Raw genomic sequence first — 19,587 nt, 5'->3', positions numbered from 1 at the left:
GTCTCTGACATCCGCAGGGGCAGGAGGAGGGGCTGAGCCTGTGGCAGAAGGTGCCACGGGAGCCCTGACGGGGTTGGGGGGAGGGGGCGGTGGTGCAGAAAGTGGCCCCTCCAGCCAGACCCACCCCACCTGCAGAGGTGGCAGAGGGACCCCCTCCACCTTTGGTGGGCTCACTCTCCCCACCCCTAAGCGTCACTCCCGCCCATCCTGCCTCAGGGTGACCCCCAGCCAAGATTAAATACTTGTTCAAGATCTGTTCGCTGTCTCTCTCCCTGTCTGGGCCACCACTGCTCGCGGCCCATGGGTTCACATGTGCCCCAGGAGCATGGCAAGGTGGGAGCAGAGCCCGCACCTCTGTGCCCCACCACCAACCCCCACCGCCTAGAGGGGGCAGGCCTCCTCCACTCACTCCCCTGGCTCAAAGCTGGGGCAGGGGCTTCCTAGGCCCCCAGGAGACCCCACTCCAAGCCAGGGGCTGTGGAGAGACAGGAGGGAGCCTGACCTGCCCTACCGATGCCCCCTGCCCCTGCTCAGCACCCTCCTGGTCACTCAGTCCTAAGAGTGTCCTTGGGGACTAGGTAAGTCAACTATGGTATCTCCGCCCGATGAACGAGGAGCCCAGGGGACACAGGGGACAGAGGCCCTGTGGGAACGCAGTGGGACCACTGGGGGATGGTCCCCTAACTTCATCTGTCATGTTTAATTCCTTCATTTCCAGAACAAGAGGCTCAGGGCACGGAAGCTGGTCTTGACGAGGTGGAGGGTGGATATGGGAGCACCCCTGTGGGCTCCCACACCTTCCTGCATAGACGATGCTGGCCCAGAGACCCTGGGAGGTCGCCGGGGCCCAGCTCTCCCTGGACAAGTGGAGAAACGGGCTGGGAAGAGGGTCCCGCATGTCCGTATGTGGCCCGGTGCACCTTGGAACATCCCGATGCCACCGGCTCAATGGCCTGCCCAACCCGAGTCCGGGCACCAGACTGAGGGCAGCGGCTGCCCAGCCGCCCAAGGGACTAGGAAGATGTCCCCCAACCCGACCAAGCAGGCGCGCAGAGGGAGCCTGGGGTGCGGGCAGGCAGCCTCTGAGGGCAGGCCCCTCTCGCTGCCTGCTTGCCCCCACGGCCCCCTCCCCCACCACCCTCTTCCCAGCTCACCCGGCGCCCGGCGATGCCAGCGACGTCACTGCCAATAACCTAGATTTTAACCAAGAAATCGCACTCCCCCCACTGCCCCACTTATGGTCTCACCGAGGAGAAAACCCAGACTGTAGCACCCTAGGCCGGCCCCAGGCTCTGCCCGCCGAGGCCTGCTGTCCTCTCCTACCTCCAAGACCCCCAGGGAGAAGGCGGCAAGGGGCTCCTTGGATGAGTGACCCCCTGCAGGTACACGGCCCTGGGCCAGGCCTGTGCCCCCGGCATCTTGTCTTGGGGGGAGGTTTCGGGGGATGCTGGTGGGGAAGCCAGGTCACGGTCAAGGCAGAGGAGCAGTCCAGGCAGCTTGGCCTCCAATCCCCAGCCTGCCCTCCCATGGCCACCATTCCGTGCTTCCTTGGAAAACCCAAGCACAGAGGCAGGCCGCTACAGTCCTGAGAAGGAGACCCCAGACTCATTCCCGCAGTCCCAACACCTCGCCCTCTCTCTCAGCACCCCACTCCGGCCAAGGCCCATGGAGGGAGACGTCTGGAGACTGGGATCCTCTCCTGGCTCCATGGTGTCCCACGGTGGGCCACGAGTGGACAGTCCCTGCCCCTGGACCCTTGGCAGATTCCGGCTCCCTCCGGCTGAGTCTGGGGCTCCACGCGGCCCTTCCCCAGCCCCCAGGGTGGCCCCCTGGGACAGGTTCCCAGAGGCCCCCCGAAGGCCTGAGCCCAGAGCCGGTGTCCTGGTACCGGGACACCAAGCCCCTGCCTCTCCCACCCCAAGGAAGGGCCTCGTCCAGATCAATGTGGTCTTTGCACTCCTGTCCTGTGGAAGCCACTTAACTACCACTACGTGCATTCAAATGAAGTCATGAGTCCTATGGAAAAACCGTCCACCCACAGCCCCAAGAAGCACAGGCGGGTGCCCCGGCAGAGCCTCCCCGCTCCCCACAGTGCTGAGAGGGCGCCGGCTTGGCCAGACCACCCCATCCTTGGCTGTTCTCAGGGAGAGGCCGTCCCAAGGTTCCTAGCGGGTCGGACTGGCCAGTTCCAGGCTGGACGTGGAGTAGATGGGGGCAGGGGGAAGCATCTGTTCCATCAGGGCACCAGGACGCAGGGCACCAGAGGGGAGGAAGTCGGCGCACTGTCCCTGGGGGCCCCAGCTCTGGGACGTCACTTCCCGCCAGCACCACATGTCCAGAGCCGATCCACTGGGCACGGGACCCGCATGCAAATGAGCAGGCAGCGGGCCCAGGCACACAGCCAGTTTTTGGGGAACACGGAAGGCAGGTGGACACCCGACCCGGGGCCCCAACTCCTGGACCCTCTGGCCATCAGACCCCAGTCTCCAGGAACCGGGACGTAGTATGTAATGCCACGTCCAGTCAGGGCATCCCCGGTACACAGGTCCCCAGTGGGGGACCCCCCTCACAAATACCTTGGGGGGCCGCTCACTCAGTTCAACAAGCACTTTCCAGCCTGTCCCTTGGTGCTAGACCCCGGGAGATGGCAGCACACAAGCTGGATACAGGGGAGTCTCTGACCTCCCTGAGTCCCAGAGAAGGGCTGAGGTCAAAGGTCAGGCAGACGGGGCCCCACTGGGTCACTAAGGCCTTGAGCAGGTGGGTCGCACAGTACCCCATGAGCCCTCGGGCAGGTCCCTGGGCCACTGAGGTCCTCACTGTCCTCTTGTGAGCCCCAGACTGCAGCTTCTGGGGGGAGGTTTCGCCCAACATCAGCCTCGGTCCTCAGCCTCGGCTGGGGACTGTCCCCTGCACTCCCCTGGCACAGCAATCGCCCCGAGAGCTCACGGCCAGAGGTCAGCCCCACCTCAGTGCCCTCGCGGGGGCCACAGGAGCACCCGCCCCCACTGGCGGGCAGTGGCGCGGGCGGGGCACGGGCCGGGCCTCCAGCGCGCGTTACCTGCGTAGCTGCCGGTGGCCTTGATGTACATCTGGCCGAACTGCTCCTCTGCCATCGTGTCATAGGCCTCGTCGTCCTCCTCATCCTCCTCGTTGTGGTAAGAGGTGGGGCTGTCGGTGGTGGGCAGGCTGCTGGCCCCCGGGCTGGTCCGCTCTCCCTGGGAGTAGGGCACCTGCTGGATGCTGGGGATGAGGGTGGCCAGGCTGGGCACCCCGTAGTAGGACACCCGGGGCAGCTTGAGCGGGGCCGCGCCCGCTGCCGTGGCACCCGCCGCCACCGTTGTGCTATCCCGGGGCCCCGTCTCCAGCGGGCGCTTGGGGGCCAGGCCCGGGCCGGCGGCCGGCGGCAGCTCCGTGGCTTCGTGCTTCACGCGGGTCAGCAGCGGGATGGGCACAGAGGGGGACACGACGTAGGGGGGTGCTGCGGGGGCAGCCGGCTGCAGCTGGGTGCAGGGGCTCTGGGGCTCCGAGCTGGCGTCCTCGATCATGGCGGTCTGCGAGTCACAGTGGGGCGAGCTCACCTTGAACATGAGGTCCGTGCCGCGCTCCACGATGTGCTGGATCTGCAGGAAGCCGGCCGTGTACATGACCACGAGCTGCTCGCTGGCCGCCATGGTCAGCCTGCCCGTGTAGCAGAAGGACAGGATCTGCTGGAAGCAGGCGGGCGGCACGGTGCCCGGCAGCTCGAAGGCGCTCTTGCTGTTGCCGCTGAACAGGTCCCGGAAGTAGAGGCTGCTGGCGGCCAGGACGGCCCGGTGGGCCTTGAAAGCCTGGCCTTTGACCACGATGGACACATCACAGTAGAGGCCCAGCAGGCGCTGCTCGTTGAGGCAGCCGAGCACGGTGTTCCCGAAGTTGGGGATCTCGATGTGCAGCATCTGCGACATGGTGGGCAGGCGCTGGAGGGCTCGCCTCACACTCAGCGCGGGAGCGCCCGAGGGGGGCACATCTGTAGGGAGACAGGGCGCAGGGACACCCGGGTCAGGCTGCTGGACAGCCAGGGCTCACCCCAGCAGGCCCGCGACCCCCACCCCCCGCCCCTCCTCCTCCCCCGCCCCGGGCCCTCCAGCAGGGCCCTCCCCCGCAGACAGACAGCCCAGGGAAGTCCTGGGGCCGAGCTCCTCACAGCGGGACCCTGGCTGGGCCAGCACCCCACGGGACTCAGAGCGGCACAGCCGCATTCCAGCGGCGGGGGGTGGAGGGGGGGACACCTTGTGCAGCTCCCAGCTCCCAGTGCCCACCCCCAGGACAGCGCTAGAGCCCTCGGGCAGGAACGCCCCGTCTTAGCAGAAGTCAGGAACAGAAACAGAGGCCTGCACTCCGGGAGGACAGGGAGGACGGGAAGGACAGAGGACAGAACACAGAACAGGGCACAGCCCGCCGCGGCGGCTGGGAGGGCTGAGGGTGGCGGCTCCGTCTGCAAGCTCTTCTCCCCAGGAAAAAGTTAGCAGCAAAGGGCCCCGCACAGCCCTTCCCCTGGGGGGGCCCGGAACCCAAACCAAGCCGGTCCTGCAAGGGGGTCTTTTGGTTTCCCTGGTTCGTTTTTCTCCTCTTCCCTTGGAACTGCCGCACAGAGGGCCCTCAAGGGGGGAGTCCCGCTCCACTGGCTGAGAAGCCGGCCCCTCGTCCCCCTGCGAGGGGCCAGGGTGGGGCGCCCAGGGAAGTGAGCCGAAGCTAGAAGTCAGGCGCGCCCGCCACCGCCGCCCCTCCCCCGGACCGGCTCCCCAGGCCACCAGCACCGCCAGGGACGCACCACAGCTGGACCACCACTGGGGAGCCTGGCGCAGCCCCACCTGCCCGCCCTCCCAGTCCCCCAGCTCCCAACGCCGGCCAATCCCTGCTGGCTCGATCCCAGCCCCAGGTGACTAAAGGGGTCAGGGGGAGACGGGGGAGGGACCGGCAAGAGCTCGCCAGGTGCCCCAGGGGCTGGGGACGGGGCTCCGGGAGGTTGATCTGATGCCGGATTCACGGGTGGGGGTGCTGGGGACGGCCGGCAGGGGGGAGGAGGCGCCGGCTGAACTCCGCACAGCGGCGCCCGCACAAAGGGCCGCTCTGTCCCGCGGGAGGAAAGTGCAGGCGGCTGCAGAGGCGCCCGGGGCCGGGGGAGGGCGGGCGGAGGGAGGGCGGAGCGCCCGGACCCCGGCGACAGGAGTTGGGCAGATGGGTGGCTGCTGGGGGAGGGCCCGCAGTGCCCCCGCCGCGGAGAAGTTGCCGGCCGGCCGTGGCACCGGCCCGCGGGGGAGACCTACCTTGGGCGGCAGCCGCCGGGGGCCCGGCACTGCCCGCTCAGCCTGGCAGGGGCAGGCTCGCCAGCTGCTCCGGGAATGCAGCAAACGGAGCGGGAGCCCTTGGGGTGGGGAGGGCGCGCGGAGCCGGGAGAGGAGGAGGAGGAGGAGGAGGAGGAGGAGGAGGAGGGAGGAGGGAGCAGGGCAGGGAGTCTGGGCGCTGGGCTCGGCGGCCGCAGCTCAGCTGCACCCAGCCCGGCTCCCGGGGCAGCGCACAGCATCTAAATGCAGAGGCCGGATGCAGACGGACATTCGGGCGGCTCTCCGGAATGAATACCGCCTTTGATTGGGGAGCCCAGTAAATGCCAGCTCCAGCCCCGGCTTTCAAAACAGTGGAGTGCTGGTGCCACAGGAATGCACGCTCCGGGTGTTGGTACAAGACAGACTTTGATGACTCACCGCAATGCAAACAAAGATGGCAGAAATACTGTACTGTACGCGGAGCGCTCCGCGGTGCCACGGCAACTGAGCGCCCAGATTTATGGTGCAGCTCTGCATGCGAATTACCCAGTCAGCCGCCGCTCTGCCATCCAGGACGGCCCGAGTGTCAAAGCATTTAAACTATTCCAAACAGTCTGCAGGGCTGGCAGAGCCACCAACTCCGCCAGGGCGGGCGGGGGTGGGGCGGACCAGGGGTGGGGGGGATGAGAGTGGGGGAGGGGGGCAGGCACAGGGGGACCCGGCACAGGGGGACAGGGGACAAGAGAGAGGGGGATGAGGGGGATGGAGGCAGGGGGACAGGGGACAAGTTGGGTCAGAAACAAGGGGGATAGAGGGACGTCAGAATGGGGGGAGGGGGAGGGGCAGGAGGAGGGGGTGGGAGGACAAGGAGGATGGAAGGGGAGGGGGTGGACAAGGGGGTGAGGGACGGGGGACAAGGAGGACCAGAGAGTATAGGGGACGAGGCGGGTCAAACAGGGCAGGAGCTGGATGAGGGCAGGGACCCCGGGGGGGGGCGGGTGAGAAGCAGCATGAGAAGACGAGAAAGGAGCTGAAGAAAAAGAGGTGGGCGAGGAGGCCCCGCGCCCCGCCGCGCCCCGCCGCGCCCCGTTCTACCTCCCACCTCTCCCTGGGGTCCCTGGAGCAGCAGCCCCAAACAGGGCAGCCCAGCACCCCATCCCACTCGCCCTGGAGTCCCCCTGCCCCCCAAGCCCTGAGGCGGGTCTTGTCGAGACTTGTGAGTGCAGTTGGGCAGGGTGGGGGGGTGGCCACAGAACGCACAGATGGGCAGGACCTAACCCCCCACCCCCCACCCCCACAGGTGGGCAAAGTCACCGTCGGTGACAGGACGGTGGATGATGGGATGGTAGGAAGGAGGCAGGCGGCCTCGCAGGGCCCGTGGCAGCCCCCTGCCCCCGCTCCTGGGCCCCCTCTGGAGGAAAGGGTACGCTGAGCGCGTTGTCTCTGCCACCCCTTCGAGGCTCACACCACCTGCAACCCTCTCTGCCACCCCTTCGAGGCTCACACCACCTGCAACCCGCCCAGCCTCGGTTTCCCCTCTTGCCAGCCGTGGCCCTGGGCAGAGCACAGGTCCCTACAGAGAGGGGCAGGGACGAGGCTGGCAGTGGCTGCGGTGTGGCCCTCTGCAGCCCCCGGCCCTGGGAGGGGGCGCTGCCAGCCCGACACCCTGGTGGGCGCGGCCAGGAGGGGCCGGTTGGGGGGGGGGGTGCTGGGCAGCAGCCCTCCCACAGGCGAGTGGCATCCGGAGAAAGAAAGGGCCATCTGGTGCCTCCCCATTCACACACGGCGGCTCAGCTTCCCAGAGCAGATAAAGCGGAAGGCAGCACAGGAAGAAATCCAGGTGTGGGGAAGCGCCCCCAGGGGCGGCTCCGGGCCTCCCACAGGCACGGACTACTCTGGGGGGAGGGTGACAAGCCCTGCGATTGCAGCCTTGACAGAAATGGTCCCCGCTCACTGCTCTGGGGACCCGGGGGCCAGCCGGGGGACACGGGGGCCTAGCCCTCAGTCCCCCAAACCCCCCACCCCATGACGGAGCGAGTCCAAACCCCAGCAACCCCCTCGTCTCTACCTAGATGAGAAGTCCGGCGGCTGGGTGAGCTTCAGGCCACACAGCCCTCACAGCCTGGTCCCCACTGCCCCGGTCCTGGGGGACGGCCACTCGGCTGCCCTGGGCACCAACAGCCCTGAGCGGGCTTTCACATGGACGCTCGGGTCTGCACAACCCCAGGTGGGGGCTGTGGGGCGCGGCCATGCCAGCCTGCCTTGATCCAGACCCAGAAGGACTGACCCAGGGAATCCCCCACCAGAAGCCCTGGCAGGCTCCAGACTGGGTAGAGTCTCCTTTTCTTAGGGCCCAGGAGAGGCTCAATGGCCCCCAGATGAGGGGGCTGAAGCCCTGGGGTGGGGGTTGGGGACACAGCCCCCACATGCCACCCAGCCGCAAAGGAAGGCAGACTAGGCCACAGGCAGAGCAGACATGGGGAACAGGGGACACCCAGAGGCCAAAACCTGGTGGAACCCGTGCTGGGGAGGGGAGGGGACGGCCAACCTTGGCCTGGGTGTAGGACTCGGGCCCCTGGGCCCCAGGACACACAGCCTATCCTCCCTGAGACAGACCTGCCTACTTCAGGACTCTGCCTCTTCGTCACCTCCTTAGAGAAGCCTGCCAGGTGCCCTCTTGAGCTGAGCGAGGCCAGGTGGGTCTGCACAATGCCTGGCGGGCATTTAGCCAAATGCTGGGGACGCCTGGGAGCGCCACGGGAGTGAGGCTGTGCCGGCCAGTGCACAGCGCTCTGGAGGGGAGCCCCCCGCATGGCCCCTTCACAGACCTGCAGTTCCTGTTGGCAGGAGTCTCCCAGAAAGCCAGGTAGGCTCCCCTGGGCCAGACCAGGGCGCTGGAGCTGGGGGGGGGGGGCCCAGGCTGGCAGGGGCAGACAGAAGCCAGCAAAGGTGCACTGGGCACCAGTTCCTAGAGGGTCTCTACTGCCTGGGGCTGGGCAGGACAGTGACCAGGACCACACTGAGAGCAAGGGACAGCGTGCTGCCCTCAGAGCCCGTCCCTTCGCACGGCAGGTCCCCCCTGGTCAGCAGGACTGGAATCTCGGGTCCCAGCAGGACAACAACCCCCTGCGCCAGCCCCACCTGACTACTCTGTGTCCACGTCCTGCGGCCTCAGGCAAATGGGGCCCCATCTGGGAAGCTCGCCTGGGAAGCGGGGGCCAGGGTTACCCTGGACGGTCCCCACAGGGTGGAGGGCGACGGTGCTAGCAAACGGCACCACGAGGACACCCACCTGCCGCGACCTGGGCGGGAGGCGGGAGTGCGGGTGGGTGTCTCTCCCTCCACCCCCTCCCTGCCTGGCTCGCCCCCGCCCCCCGGGCCCCAGGGCCGCAGGCCAGCCTGCACGCCAGAGCCGGCCCATTATTCCCCTGGAAGGGGATGAGGCCCGTCTGGTCTCTGGGGAGAGAGGCCCGCTGTGCTGTTGCCACTGTGTCCTCAAGCCACCTGCAGGCTGGAGCTGCTGCCCCACAGCCCAGCACCCCCTCAAGAGCCCCGGGGGCGCCGGTGTTAGATTCTTTCTTAGAAGCCCTGGCTGGGATGCGAACAAAGCTGAACTTTAGGAGAAAAGAATAAAATAAAGGCTTGGTTTACGTGCCCAGAACCCTGAAAGCAGGACAGGCCGACAGGCCGCAGCCGACCGGCGCACGGTGGCCAGAGAGGAGGGCCCCAGGACCTGAGAGCGCTGAGGGCAGCGGGGTCACCCCCTCACTCTTCCCTGTGCGGCGGGGCCCAGCCCGACCAAGAACACCTGTCCCCTTCTATGCCTCAGTTTCCCCATCTCCCTGCTTCCCAAGCAACACACATTTGGTCCCCCCCAAGGGCAAGAGTCACTACACCCACGGGCATCAGGAAGGTTCTGAAGAGCCAGGAAGAACATCAGAGATCTCTTCATTCATTCCGGCCATCTTCAAAACCACCGCACCATGGAACCCTCCCCGCTCATAAGGCCCTGCAGTATGGAACCCACTTTGGGAAATCCCAAAGCCAGAGCCCAGCCCCAGCAGCTGAGCCAGCCCCAGGGGCCCCCACCCCATACAGACCTCCCCCAGAATGAGGAAACATGGGTAATGGCGGGGTCTCCTCTCACACACCCCTCCCTCAGGGAGAGCCAGGATCTAGGACCTGGGGTCACGGCTGTCAACCAAAGCCCCTCCCAGGCCCAAGCGCAGCGCCGCCTGCAGGCGGGCGAGGGAAGGAGCTCGAGGAGAAGGGGGTGGGCCACGGGCCCCCGGAGCTGCAGACAGGCTCCAGACAGGCTCCCGGACAGGCCTGACGGCCTAGAGGGTGCAGGTGGGGCCCAGATTCTTGGAGTGTGGCCAGGCCGAGACCGGCCACACTGGGCTCCAACAGGTGCCAGGAGCACGCCAAGGACTTCCCTTTGGGGCCTGGAGGACCAGAGGAGGATGCACAGTCCAAGAGGAGGGGCCTCCTTCCCAGGCCCCCCCGGAGATACAGCCCCAAGGTCTGCAGGGAGGTCCTGGCCAGACTTCCTCAGAAGCCCTGCAGGACCCCGGCCCGCCACCCCTCACCCTCCCGGCCCTGCCCTCCATCCCAAGGAGCACCCGCCACAGCAGAGGAATGCACCGTCCACCTTCTTCAGGGTCACCACCAGCGAGGAGAAGAGGGGCAAGTTAACTGACATTAAATACAATCATCGCGCAGGATTTAACTTTTCCCATCTCATGAGAGGCCCGGGCCTGAGCAAATGCGGGGCCAGTGCACCGCGGCAGGGAGAGAGGCAGGCAGGGAGGCAGGCAGGCGGGCGGGTGGGCCCTGCCCCGTGGCGCCCCCGATCTTGGGAGCAGCCACAAGGACACGTCCTCCCAGTGCAGGCGCTCGCCGCCGGAGACAGCAATGAGCGCAAGCAGGGCAGGGCGGCCAGGAGAGGGTGAGGAGGGGTCGGCGGGGAGGCAGGCTCACTTTGGACGGAGGCCCGCGCAGCCAAGGCCTCGGCTTTTCAGCTGACAGTGCGGGCCTGGTTCTGGCCTGTGGGAGCAGAAGCTCCCTTCCAGCCCCAACCCAGCTCCCGCTCTGGCTCCGCTCCTCCAAGAGCAGGGGGAGGCAGGCCCCTCTGGGGTCGAGGGGCCAGGGCTCTGGCTCTCCTCACCGCTGCCCAGCTCGGGGCGGGCCGGGTTCCCCCAGGCCGGGTGAGGCCCCAGCCTGCTTGGGCCTCAGGCTTGCATTAAACTTTCAGTGCATCATAAAACCGGGCTGCACAGCCTCAGCCTCGCCGCTAATGGAAGGGCCCGTCGTCACCCCTCCTGGACTGGGGCGAGCAGAAGCAGGGCCCCCGGGGTGGGGTCTCCGCAGCCAGGAGCCCCTCCCGCACAGCCCCCCACGTGCAGCACCCCCCCACACACCTACTGTGCGCTTAGCGAGCTGCACCTGCGTCCCAGTCCCTGCTCTCCGGGTGGGTGTGCAGCACCCAGGGTGACCCTGCACAGGCCCGGGGCCCAGGACCCGCCCCTCCCCTGCCTTCCACACCCACACCCAGCTGGGGCGGGCTTCCGTGGTGGCGAGAGAGGGCAGGCTAGCTCCGCCACAGAGGGGCGACTTGGCCCCCAGGGCTCGGAGGCAGAGGAGACACCAGGGCAAGGGGCACACAGGCCCCTGGAAGCCTCCGCCCTGGCTCAGCCTCTGCCCCAGACCACAGCCTGGACAGCATCAAGCCTCAGAGCCAGTTTTAACACACGTTTGCCTGGAACCTTTTTTTTTTCCCCAACAGAAAAGGGCAGCAAGCCAGAATCTGCAAATTCAAACACGTGCTTATCAATCCTTCCCCCTGCCCCCCCAAGGAGAGAGCCACAGACACAGGGCTGGTCCTCAGAGAGGGAGCACACGCCCAAGGACCCAGGGCGCGGGGCAGGCCACCAACGGCCATCAGAGCCACTTGGCAGGGCCAGGGGGCTGGGCTCAGGCTGGGAGGACACCCCTTGGTCGAGACAGCAGGTCTTGCATCTCAACAGGTATCCACGGTGCAGGCTCTGACTCGGGTGCGGTCCAGTGGCTGGTGTGACCCAGCGAACCCGGCTTTGCTGGGCCCCTTCCGCCCAGCCACCACCCGCCACCACCACGCCAGCCACCAACCCTTGCCCTCTCAAATGTTTTGACTTCAGCGTGGGTGCGGGGTTGGGGGCCAAGAGCACGGTGTGCACGGTCCCTCAGGTCGGCACACACGAGCCCCAGAGCGGCTCCGAAAGGCTTCCGGAGAAGGAAGCAGTGTTTTGAACAGAGCCGACAATCTCCCTCACCGTATTTGTAATTTCAATAACGTAAGCTGGAAGAGTGTGTCCCTCGGGCATAGTTTAATAACTTAAAAAGCCAGCTCCACGCGCCTGCGGACGGCCTGCCTCTTCCCTTATCGGCTGACACGGGGCCCCCCTTGCACCCCTGGCCCCGGGGAGCACTCGGGGGCTGTCCAGCCTGAGCTGGCCAGGCCCACGGAGCTGGACCCCATCCTCAGCCCACGGGGCACTCTCCCTGGCCACTGGCCCGTGGGGGAAGATGGGGGGTCCCAGAGCAGCTGGGGGCTGGGTGGGGGTCCCCGGCGGGCGGAGGCTGGGTGCCGCCTGGTGCCTGTGCCGGTCACAATCCCTCACCCACAGGGACTCCGCAGCGCACCGCCCCCCACCCCCGTCCGTTAATATTCATAGCCCTTCCTCATCTGCATATCGTGCCATAAATAGTCGAGGTAAGACACAAAGCTCCCCGCATTTCTAATTATGCTTAAAAACCTAATGTAAATCAGACCGACACAGAAATACTAAATCAGCCACGGGGGGGGGGGGGGGGGGGTTACGCAGAGCCGGGGGCCACGACGCAGCAGCCCCCACCTGGGGGCTCCAGGCAAGCTGCCTGCTGGTGACGGTGGCCCACCTGACCTAGGGCTGGGCAGCAGGGTCCCCAGCCTCTCCCTGGCCAACCTCAGCCCTGCTGGCCTTAAAGTGGGAGACAAGTGCAGGGTTGGGGAGAGGCCTGCAGAAGCCCCGGGGCACCCTCCGGGGCCGGCCAGCCGGCCTCAGCTTCTCCCTAGGGGTTCCCAGTCACAGGCCTTCTTTCCTGCCCAAGGACACCCAGCTACCCACCTGACGTGGCCGCCCAGCTCACGGAGGCCCCTGTGGCCCATCAGGGTGTAGCCCATGGGTCGGGGCTACCTCCATCACCCTGTCCCCATGTTTAACCCCATGGACACTCTGGCCCTCCTGCCTGCTCAGCTGGCCCGGCAGAGTGCAGAACCAGCCAGGTCCCACCCCGGGGGTGACACCTCCTTGGGGGATGGAACGCTGGTCCTGAAGGGCCAGGGATGGGCCAGCGGGTCTTCGAGCCCCGAGGAGCCTCCTGCTCTGGTTAGGCTTCGGCTCTGCCGTCTGGGCCCACCCCCCATCTGCAGGGAGACACGGCACAGAGGCCTAGAGAACAGAAGGGTCTGGGCCAGGGAGAGGGGGACAGAGGCCACACCAGCTGTTCAGGGCCTAACACAATGCCCACCTTTATGGGTGGGCACCAAAGGGGCATCCAAGACCCCAGTAGGTGGCACTGACGGACAGATCTCAGGGTCCCCGGGGGCCGGGCTGCCAGCTGGTACATGCGGGGCCCCGGGGCAAAGCGGCCAGCCGGGGAGCACAGAGAAGCCTCCACCTGGCCCGGCCCGGCACCACTCCTCACCCATACCCCAAATGCCCCCGGCTCTGCCTCCTGAGCAGCCCAGGCACCAGCTCGCTGCACAGCCCGGCCCCGCCCTGGCCCCCAGCTGCAGCCCAGACCCAGCCCCGTCCGGGAGCAGGGCGCCGGGGCTGGCACAGCCCTGCTCCTCCTGGGTGTGGTGGCAGGACTACCTCGGGGGACCCGTAGGAGGCTCGGGCCCAAGTGACACAGGGGTTGCCCCACGCTGCCTTTAGAGAAGACACAGAGATGCCTGCTGCCCGCATCTGCCTGGCATCGCGCCCAGACCTATTTTTAAGCCCATTTACTAGAAATCCCACAAATTAAAGGAAATACGGATAATGCACTAAGAATCCTGGGGGCCGGATAAAAGCCGCACGTAATTGTGCTCATGCTGCAGTGTGAGGCTCGTAACCACAAACCCCGGTCTCCCCAAGCCCTCGTGCCAGGCGGACGCATCTTGCTGCGTGGGGGCGGGGCGGGGGGTCTGCGCTCCGCCCACGACCAGAGGCATGGGCCGCCGCTTACAGCCGGGGCCATAAAAGGTAATTACTGATATGAAAAATAAAGACCATAAATACCAAACTTTACAGCCCGGGGAGTGCTGCGTCGAGCCAGGGCCACGGGCAGGACCTCGCTCCTCTCCCATCAGGGCCCACGTCAGTCCCCACCCCGTGTCTCTCGTGGCTCCCGTGGCAAGCCGGCAGCGGGGGCTGCAGACACCCGGACCTCGCAGAAGCCGTGGCACAGAGAGCTGACGAGAGGGCCGGTGTGCCCGCGAACGGAGGGCTCAGCGCTCACTCCGGGAAGGGCAGGACCCCTGGGAGGGGCTGGACCCCCCCACGGGCTGGCCAGCCGACAAAGGGGGTGAACGGCCTTCTGTGTGTCCCCGAGGGTCAGCCACGCCTGCTGGGCCCCCAGGCTGAGGCCCACCACACCTCAAGAATGGACGTCGACACACAGGACCAAACAGCAACGGGACACGCCTGCGAGGCCATGGCAGATGCCGCTGGGTGGGGACCATGCTCCCCGCAGACCCTCAGGGCCCAGAGGCCTGGCCTCACCACCCTCCGGACTCCCGGGCCCGGCCCTGCCCAGCTCATCCCCCTGCCAGGCAGCAGCTATCTGGGTATCCGGCCATGGGAACCCGGCTACGGGCCGACACCTTCCCCGCGACCTCCCCGGCATACCGAAGGCCTCCAAGACCCAAACGCTGCCCGAGAGCCTGTGGAGGGGGGCTTGGATCTGCACAGGCTGAAGGGGAGCAGAGGAGGTGCTACTCTGCAGAGCACGCTACTCATCCTGGACTGTCACAGAGTCGGGACAAGGCCCACGCGGACCACGCTCTAGTATGGAGGCGACCCCGCTCAGGGGCTGGGGAGCGGCCCTAGAATCCCACGGAGGCCGCAGTCACCTACTCAGGGCCTGGCAGGGGTGGAGCGGATGCGGTCAGGGCTCCTGCTAGCCCAGCAACAATGGCCTGCGTCATGGGCCGCCTCCAGCCCCTCGATCCCACAGTGGACACCCACTCCACGACGACGCTTGGCCTGGTCCCGCAGGACAAGAGGCTTCCTAGGTCTGGCCTTCTCCCTGGGGGGCCCTGGCCACTGAGGGGTCAGCTGGGAATTTAGCCCCGCAGAAGCAGCTGGAGCGCCAGGGAAGCTCCGAGACCGCAGAGGAAGGACCCAAGAAAGGCAGGATGGGGAACGGTGGATGGTGGGGACACGCTGACCCTCTGCCAGCCCGAGGCCCGTGTGGCACCTGGAGCCAGCGGGTCGCCCCATCGAGACACCCGAGGCACCAGGTCGGAAAGGGCCATGAGGCTCCGAGCAGGCAGGCCAGCAGGGGAGGGGAGCGGCTCAGGAGAGAAGCATCAGGTCCAGATGGCTGGTACGCGGTTCCGAGAATGACCAAACACTTGGAGGTAAAACAGATGTCCCCTCACCATCACAGGGAAGCAGGGCCTCCCCCAAGACGGCTCCAAGACGAACACCATCTGGGAAGACACCCTCCAACTCACTGTCCAGCTAGGCTCCGTGCAGTTACACACCAGCACGTTTGTTTCTGTCCAGGAAAGATGCAAAGCTCTCTCCCTGCAGGAAGACAGCCCCATGGACGAGGGGTTTTGCTCTGCAGGACACTAGTCTAGTGGGGCAAGGAGACCACCTGCTCGCCCAGTGCCCGCCCTCCCAGGCAGCCTCTGGCCCCACCAATACCTCCCCCAAGGGCAACACCGCCCCCCCCCACCCCGCAATGCTGTTCCAGCCCCAGGCTCTCGTTCATACCTTATAAAACACAGCCACCGGGGGAACCGGGGTGGCTCAGTGGGTTAAGCCTCTGCCTTTGGCTCAGGTCATGATCCCAGGGTCACAATCCCGGGGTCCTGGGATCAAGACCCGCATCGGGCTCCCTGCTTAGCAGGGAGCCTGCTTCCCCCCTCTCTCTCTGTCTGCCTCTCTGCCTACTTGTGATCTCTGTCTGTCAAATAAATAAATAAATAAAATCTTAAAAAAAAAAACAAAACACACAGCCACCAATGGCTTGGCCTGCGGGGATAATGCCGAGCCCCCCATCTCCCAGAGGGAGCCCAAGCTATCTTTGTGCTTCTGCAGTTTCTTTCTTCCTCCAAGACCATTTCATCTCTGGTTGTTGGCCTAGTGGCTCTGCCCACCTGAATCCTGTGTCACTTGGGGTTCAGGCCACGTCCCTTCTCCAGGGCAAGGACCAAGGAGGAGTGGTCACCAGGACTGAGGCTAGTCTGGGCCGCCCTGTCCAGAGGCACCCCCAGAGCTGTGAGCCAGTGAGCAGGTGGAGGCAGAGGTGCCTTAGGTCTGGCTTTCTGGTCTGAGCACGATGAGACTGTGCAGGGCGGACGAGGGGTCTCATCCGTGCCATCTGACGTGTCTGGTCATCAATCAAGGCCACAGCTCAGGTCCACAGCAGTGAGAAACTGCTCTCTCTTGCTGCACAAGGAAAGGTGAGCTGCTCTCCGTGTTTATTTCTGACCCGTGGTTAACACTGCAGGTTCTCTGTGTATAGACCCGAGAGGAGCCCCTGCTCACATCGGGTTGGAATTTTTCCTAACTCTGATGGGTGTTCATGACTTACAGAGTCTCAAAGAAAAAGCTGTATCTTCCTCCCCCGTTAGTAGATAGTAAACAATTTTATAAATCTAAAACCTTTAGAATTCGCCAACCATAAAGAAAAGGAACCTCACATGCTGTAAATGAGCTAGCATTTAAGGGGGAGGGGACCCTTTTCAGAGAAACAACCAGTTCGAAAAGTAATTTCCCTAGAAAACTCCAAATTTCCACAGTCCTTAACAAATCAGACCGCTCTGATAACTTGAGGTAGTGGGGGTGGGGGGCGCTGATGTCTTTTCTTTGACTTAAAAATCTAGCGCGCATTTTGTTGTCAAGATCTGAATGTGTATTCTCATGAGGAAAGTAGCTAATCTAAATTTCTCAAAGTCCTTATTTCTCCTTATTTCCAAACTCCTTGTTTGACCAACCAGAGAAGCTGGCATTACTTTAACACTATGTTCGAGACCACAAAGAAATAGAAAACTTATTGTCAACTCTATTAAATGATTCAAACTGATGTAAAAACTGGAATCAACACCGTGTTAAACGGCCAGTTCTGGGAAGATGGGGTTCTGGAGTGAGGCTCTCGAGTCTGTCCGGTCATTCGAACACGGACATGGAGCTCATAAGCAACACAAAGACACTCGGCAAAGCAGGAATCGGGGAGACTCTGTCAACCTGAAGACAGCACATACGGGAAAACCCACAACCGACACACACTCATCAGAAGAATGGCTGCTTCTGCAAGGGTGCAGCGGAATACAAGGAGGTCAATGCTGGAGGGCAGGGTCTAGCAGAGGCCACTGGGCATGAAATGAAATAAAAACAGTTTGAAAGAAAAAAGTAAAACTATCTCTATTTGTAGAGGACATGATCTTGTAACATAGAAAATTCTAAGGAACCAAACAAAAACTCGTAGGGCTAATAAACAAATCTAGGAAGGTTACAAGACAGAAGATCAGTACACACAACTCAAAACGATGTCTACATGCTACGAACAATCTGAACACGAATTTAGTAAATAATCTCACTTATAAGATCAAAAAACATAAAATACTTGGGGATAAATTTAAAGAAGTAGTGTAAAAACTTACACTTTGAAAACTGCAGAATTCGGTCAAAAGAAACTGAAGATCTAAATAAATGAGAAGACGCCCCATGGACTGGAAGAGCTAACATCTGTTAAGGTGGCAGTGCCCCCCAAAACGACCCACAGATTCAGTGTGATCCTCATCAAAATCCCGGTGGATATCGTCACAGAAATTAACAAACCAATCTTAAAATTCATATGGAAATAAAAGGAATCCAGAACAGCCAAAACATTATTCAGAAAGAACAAAGTTGGAGCACTCACACCTCCCAATTTCAAGACTTACTATGAAGCTACCATAATCCAAACAGTGTGGTACCGACGTGAGGACGCACCCACAGATCAGTGGAGTGAAAGGGAGAGTCCAGAATCCGACAACAAGGGGGCCAAGGGGACCACTCAATAAGAAAAGAATAATCTTGGGATGCCTGGGTGGCTCAGTTGGTTAAGCAGCTGCCTTCGGCTCAGGTCATGATCCCAGCATCCTGGGATCGAGTCCCACATCGAGCTCCTTGCTCAGCGGGGAGCCTGCTTCTCCCTCTGCCTCTGCCTGCCATTCTGTCTGTCTGTGCTCACTCTCTCTCCCTCTCTCTCTCTCTAACAAATAAATAAAATCTTTAAAACAAATTAAAAAAAAAGAAAGAAAAGAATAATCTTTTCAAAATATGGTCCTGGGAAAACTGGACATCCACATGTAAAAGAATGAAGTCGGGGGGCACCCGGGTGGCTCAGTCAGTTGGGCATCTGCCTTCAGCTGGGGTCATGGTCCCGGGGTCCTGGGATCGAGCCCCACGTCAGGCTCCCTGCTCAGCGGGGAGTCTGCTTCTCCCTCTCCCTCTCCCTGCTGCTCCCCCTGCTTGTGCTTTCTCTTTCTCTGTCAAATAAAAAATCTTTAAAAAAAAAAAAAATGAAGTTGGGTCCTTACCTCACACCGTATACAAACATTAACTTAGAACAAATCAAAGATCTGAATGTAAGAGCCAAAACTGTACGACTCTTGAGAGAACACACAGGGTAAATCTCTGTAACCCTGGGTCAGGCAACGGATTCTGAGATATGAGCCCAGAAGTACAAACAACACAAGAAAACCAAATAAACTTGACTTCATTAAGTTTAAAAACATTTGTGTATCCAAGGACGCCATCAAGAAAGTGAAAAGACAAAGAATGGGCGGGGATATCTGGAATCGTACTTTGGTAAGAAACCTGTACCTACACTATAGGAAGAACCCCAACAACTCAAAAATAAAACGACAAATAACCCAATTTAAAAATGCACCAAGCATCAGTAACATTTCCCAAAGAAGATACACAAATGTCCAACACGCATGAGGCTCCACATCACAAGCCATCAGGGAAATGCAAATCAAAATCGTAACGAGGGAGCCCTTCGCACTCAGCTGAATGGCTATCGTCAGAAAGATGCATGAACGGTGTTGGTGAGGATGTGACGGGAACATAAATGGGTGCAGCTGTATTTGGAGAACAATCTGGAAGCTCCTCAGAAGGTGAAGTATGGAGCTGCTGCATGCTGTACCGAGCCCCACTTCTAGGTATGACCAAGAGAAATTACAACAAACATCCATGCAAAAACCGGTATATGAATAGCAGTGTTACTCGCTATCGCCGGAAAGTGGAAACAGCCCAAAGGTCCACCAGCCAATGAGTGAATAAACTCTCCATGTGGCACAGCCACACGATGGAGTATTATTCATCCATAAAGAGGAATGAAGTAGTGACCCGTGCTGCGAGATGAACCCCGAAAACATCGCACTAAGTACAAAAAGCCAGCCATGCAAGATCACATTACTGTATGGTTCCATCTATATAAAATGTCTCGAACAGACAACTTATAGACATAAAACAGGTCAGTGGGGATGCCTGTCAGTTAAGCATCTGCCTTCAGTTTGGGTCATGATCCCAGAGTCCTGGGATCGAGTCCTGCATCTGCTTGGTGGGGAGCCTGCTTCTCCCTCTGCCATTCCCCTTGCGGGTGCGCTGCCAAGTAAGTAAAATCTTTAAAAAACAAAACAGGGCTGGAGCACCTGGGTGGCTCAGTGGGTTAAAGCCTCTGCCTTTGGCTCAGGTCACAATCTCAGGTCCTGGGATCGAGTCCTGCACTGGACTCTCTGCTCAGCGGGGAGCCTGCTTCCTCCTCTCTCTCTGCCTGCCTCTCTGCCTGCTTGTGATCCCTCTCTCTGTCAAATAAATAAATGAAATCTTTAAAAAAACAAAACCAAATAAAAACAGTAACAACAAAAAACAAAACAGGGGCGCCTGGGTGGCTCAGTGGGTTAAGCCTCTGCCTTCGGCTCGGGTCATGATCTCAGGGTCCTGGGATTGAGTCCTGCATTGGACTCTCTGCTCAGCGGGGAGCTTTCTTCCTC

At 62.2% G+C, this 19,587-nt stretch overlaps 2 protein-coding genes across 4 annotated transcripts in view; one reads left to right on the top strand and one right to left on the bottom strand.

The window, feature by feature from the left end:
* KCNT1 (potassium sodium-activated channel subfamily T member 1) overlaps positions 1-19,587 on the top strand; it is a 299,723-nt gene that overhangs the window by 195,529 nt on the left and 84,607 nt on the right. The gene's annotated exons all lie outside the window — the stretch shown is intronic.
* The window catches only part of NACC2 (NACC family member 2), a 66,046-nt gene that overhangs the window by 23,099 nt on the left and 23,360 nt on the right, over positions 1-19,587 (bottom strand). For 2 of the 3 annotated variants that reach the window (XM_082696491.1, XM_082696493.1), the window contains exon 2: positions 3,062-4,009. In XM_082696491.1, coding sequence (XP_082552617.1) covers positions 3,062-3,947 — 886 coding nt within the window. In that variant the 5' untranslated portion in view covers positions 3,948-4,009. Of the gene's footprint in view, positions 1-3,061; positions 4,010-5,309; positions 5,615-19,587 lie in introns of those variants that run through there. The other variant, XM_082696492.1, reaches the window with a different exon arrangement.

This window comes from Mustela nivalis, assembly GCF_964662115.1.
Source record: "Mustela nivalis genome assembly, chromosome: 13".
NCBI classification, from domain to species: Eukaryota; Metazoa; Chordata; class Mammalia; order Carnivora; family Mustelidae; genus Mustela; species Mustela nivalis.
This window is presented reverse-complemented; position numbering and strand designations above follow the sequence as displayed.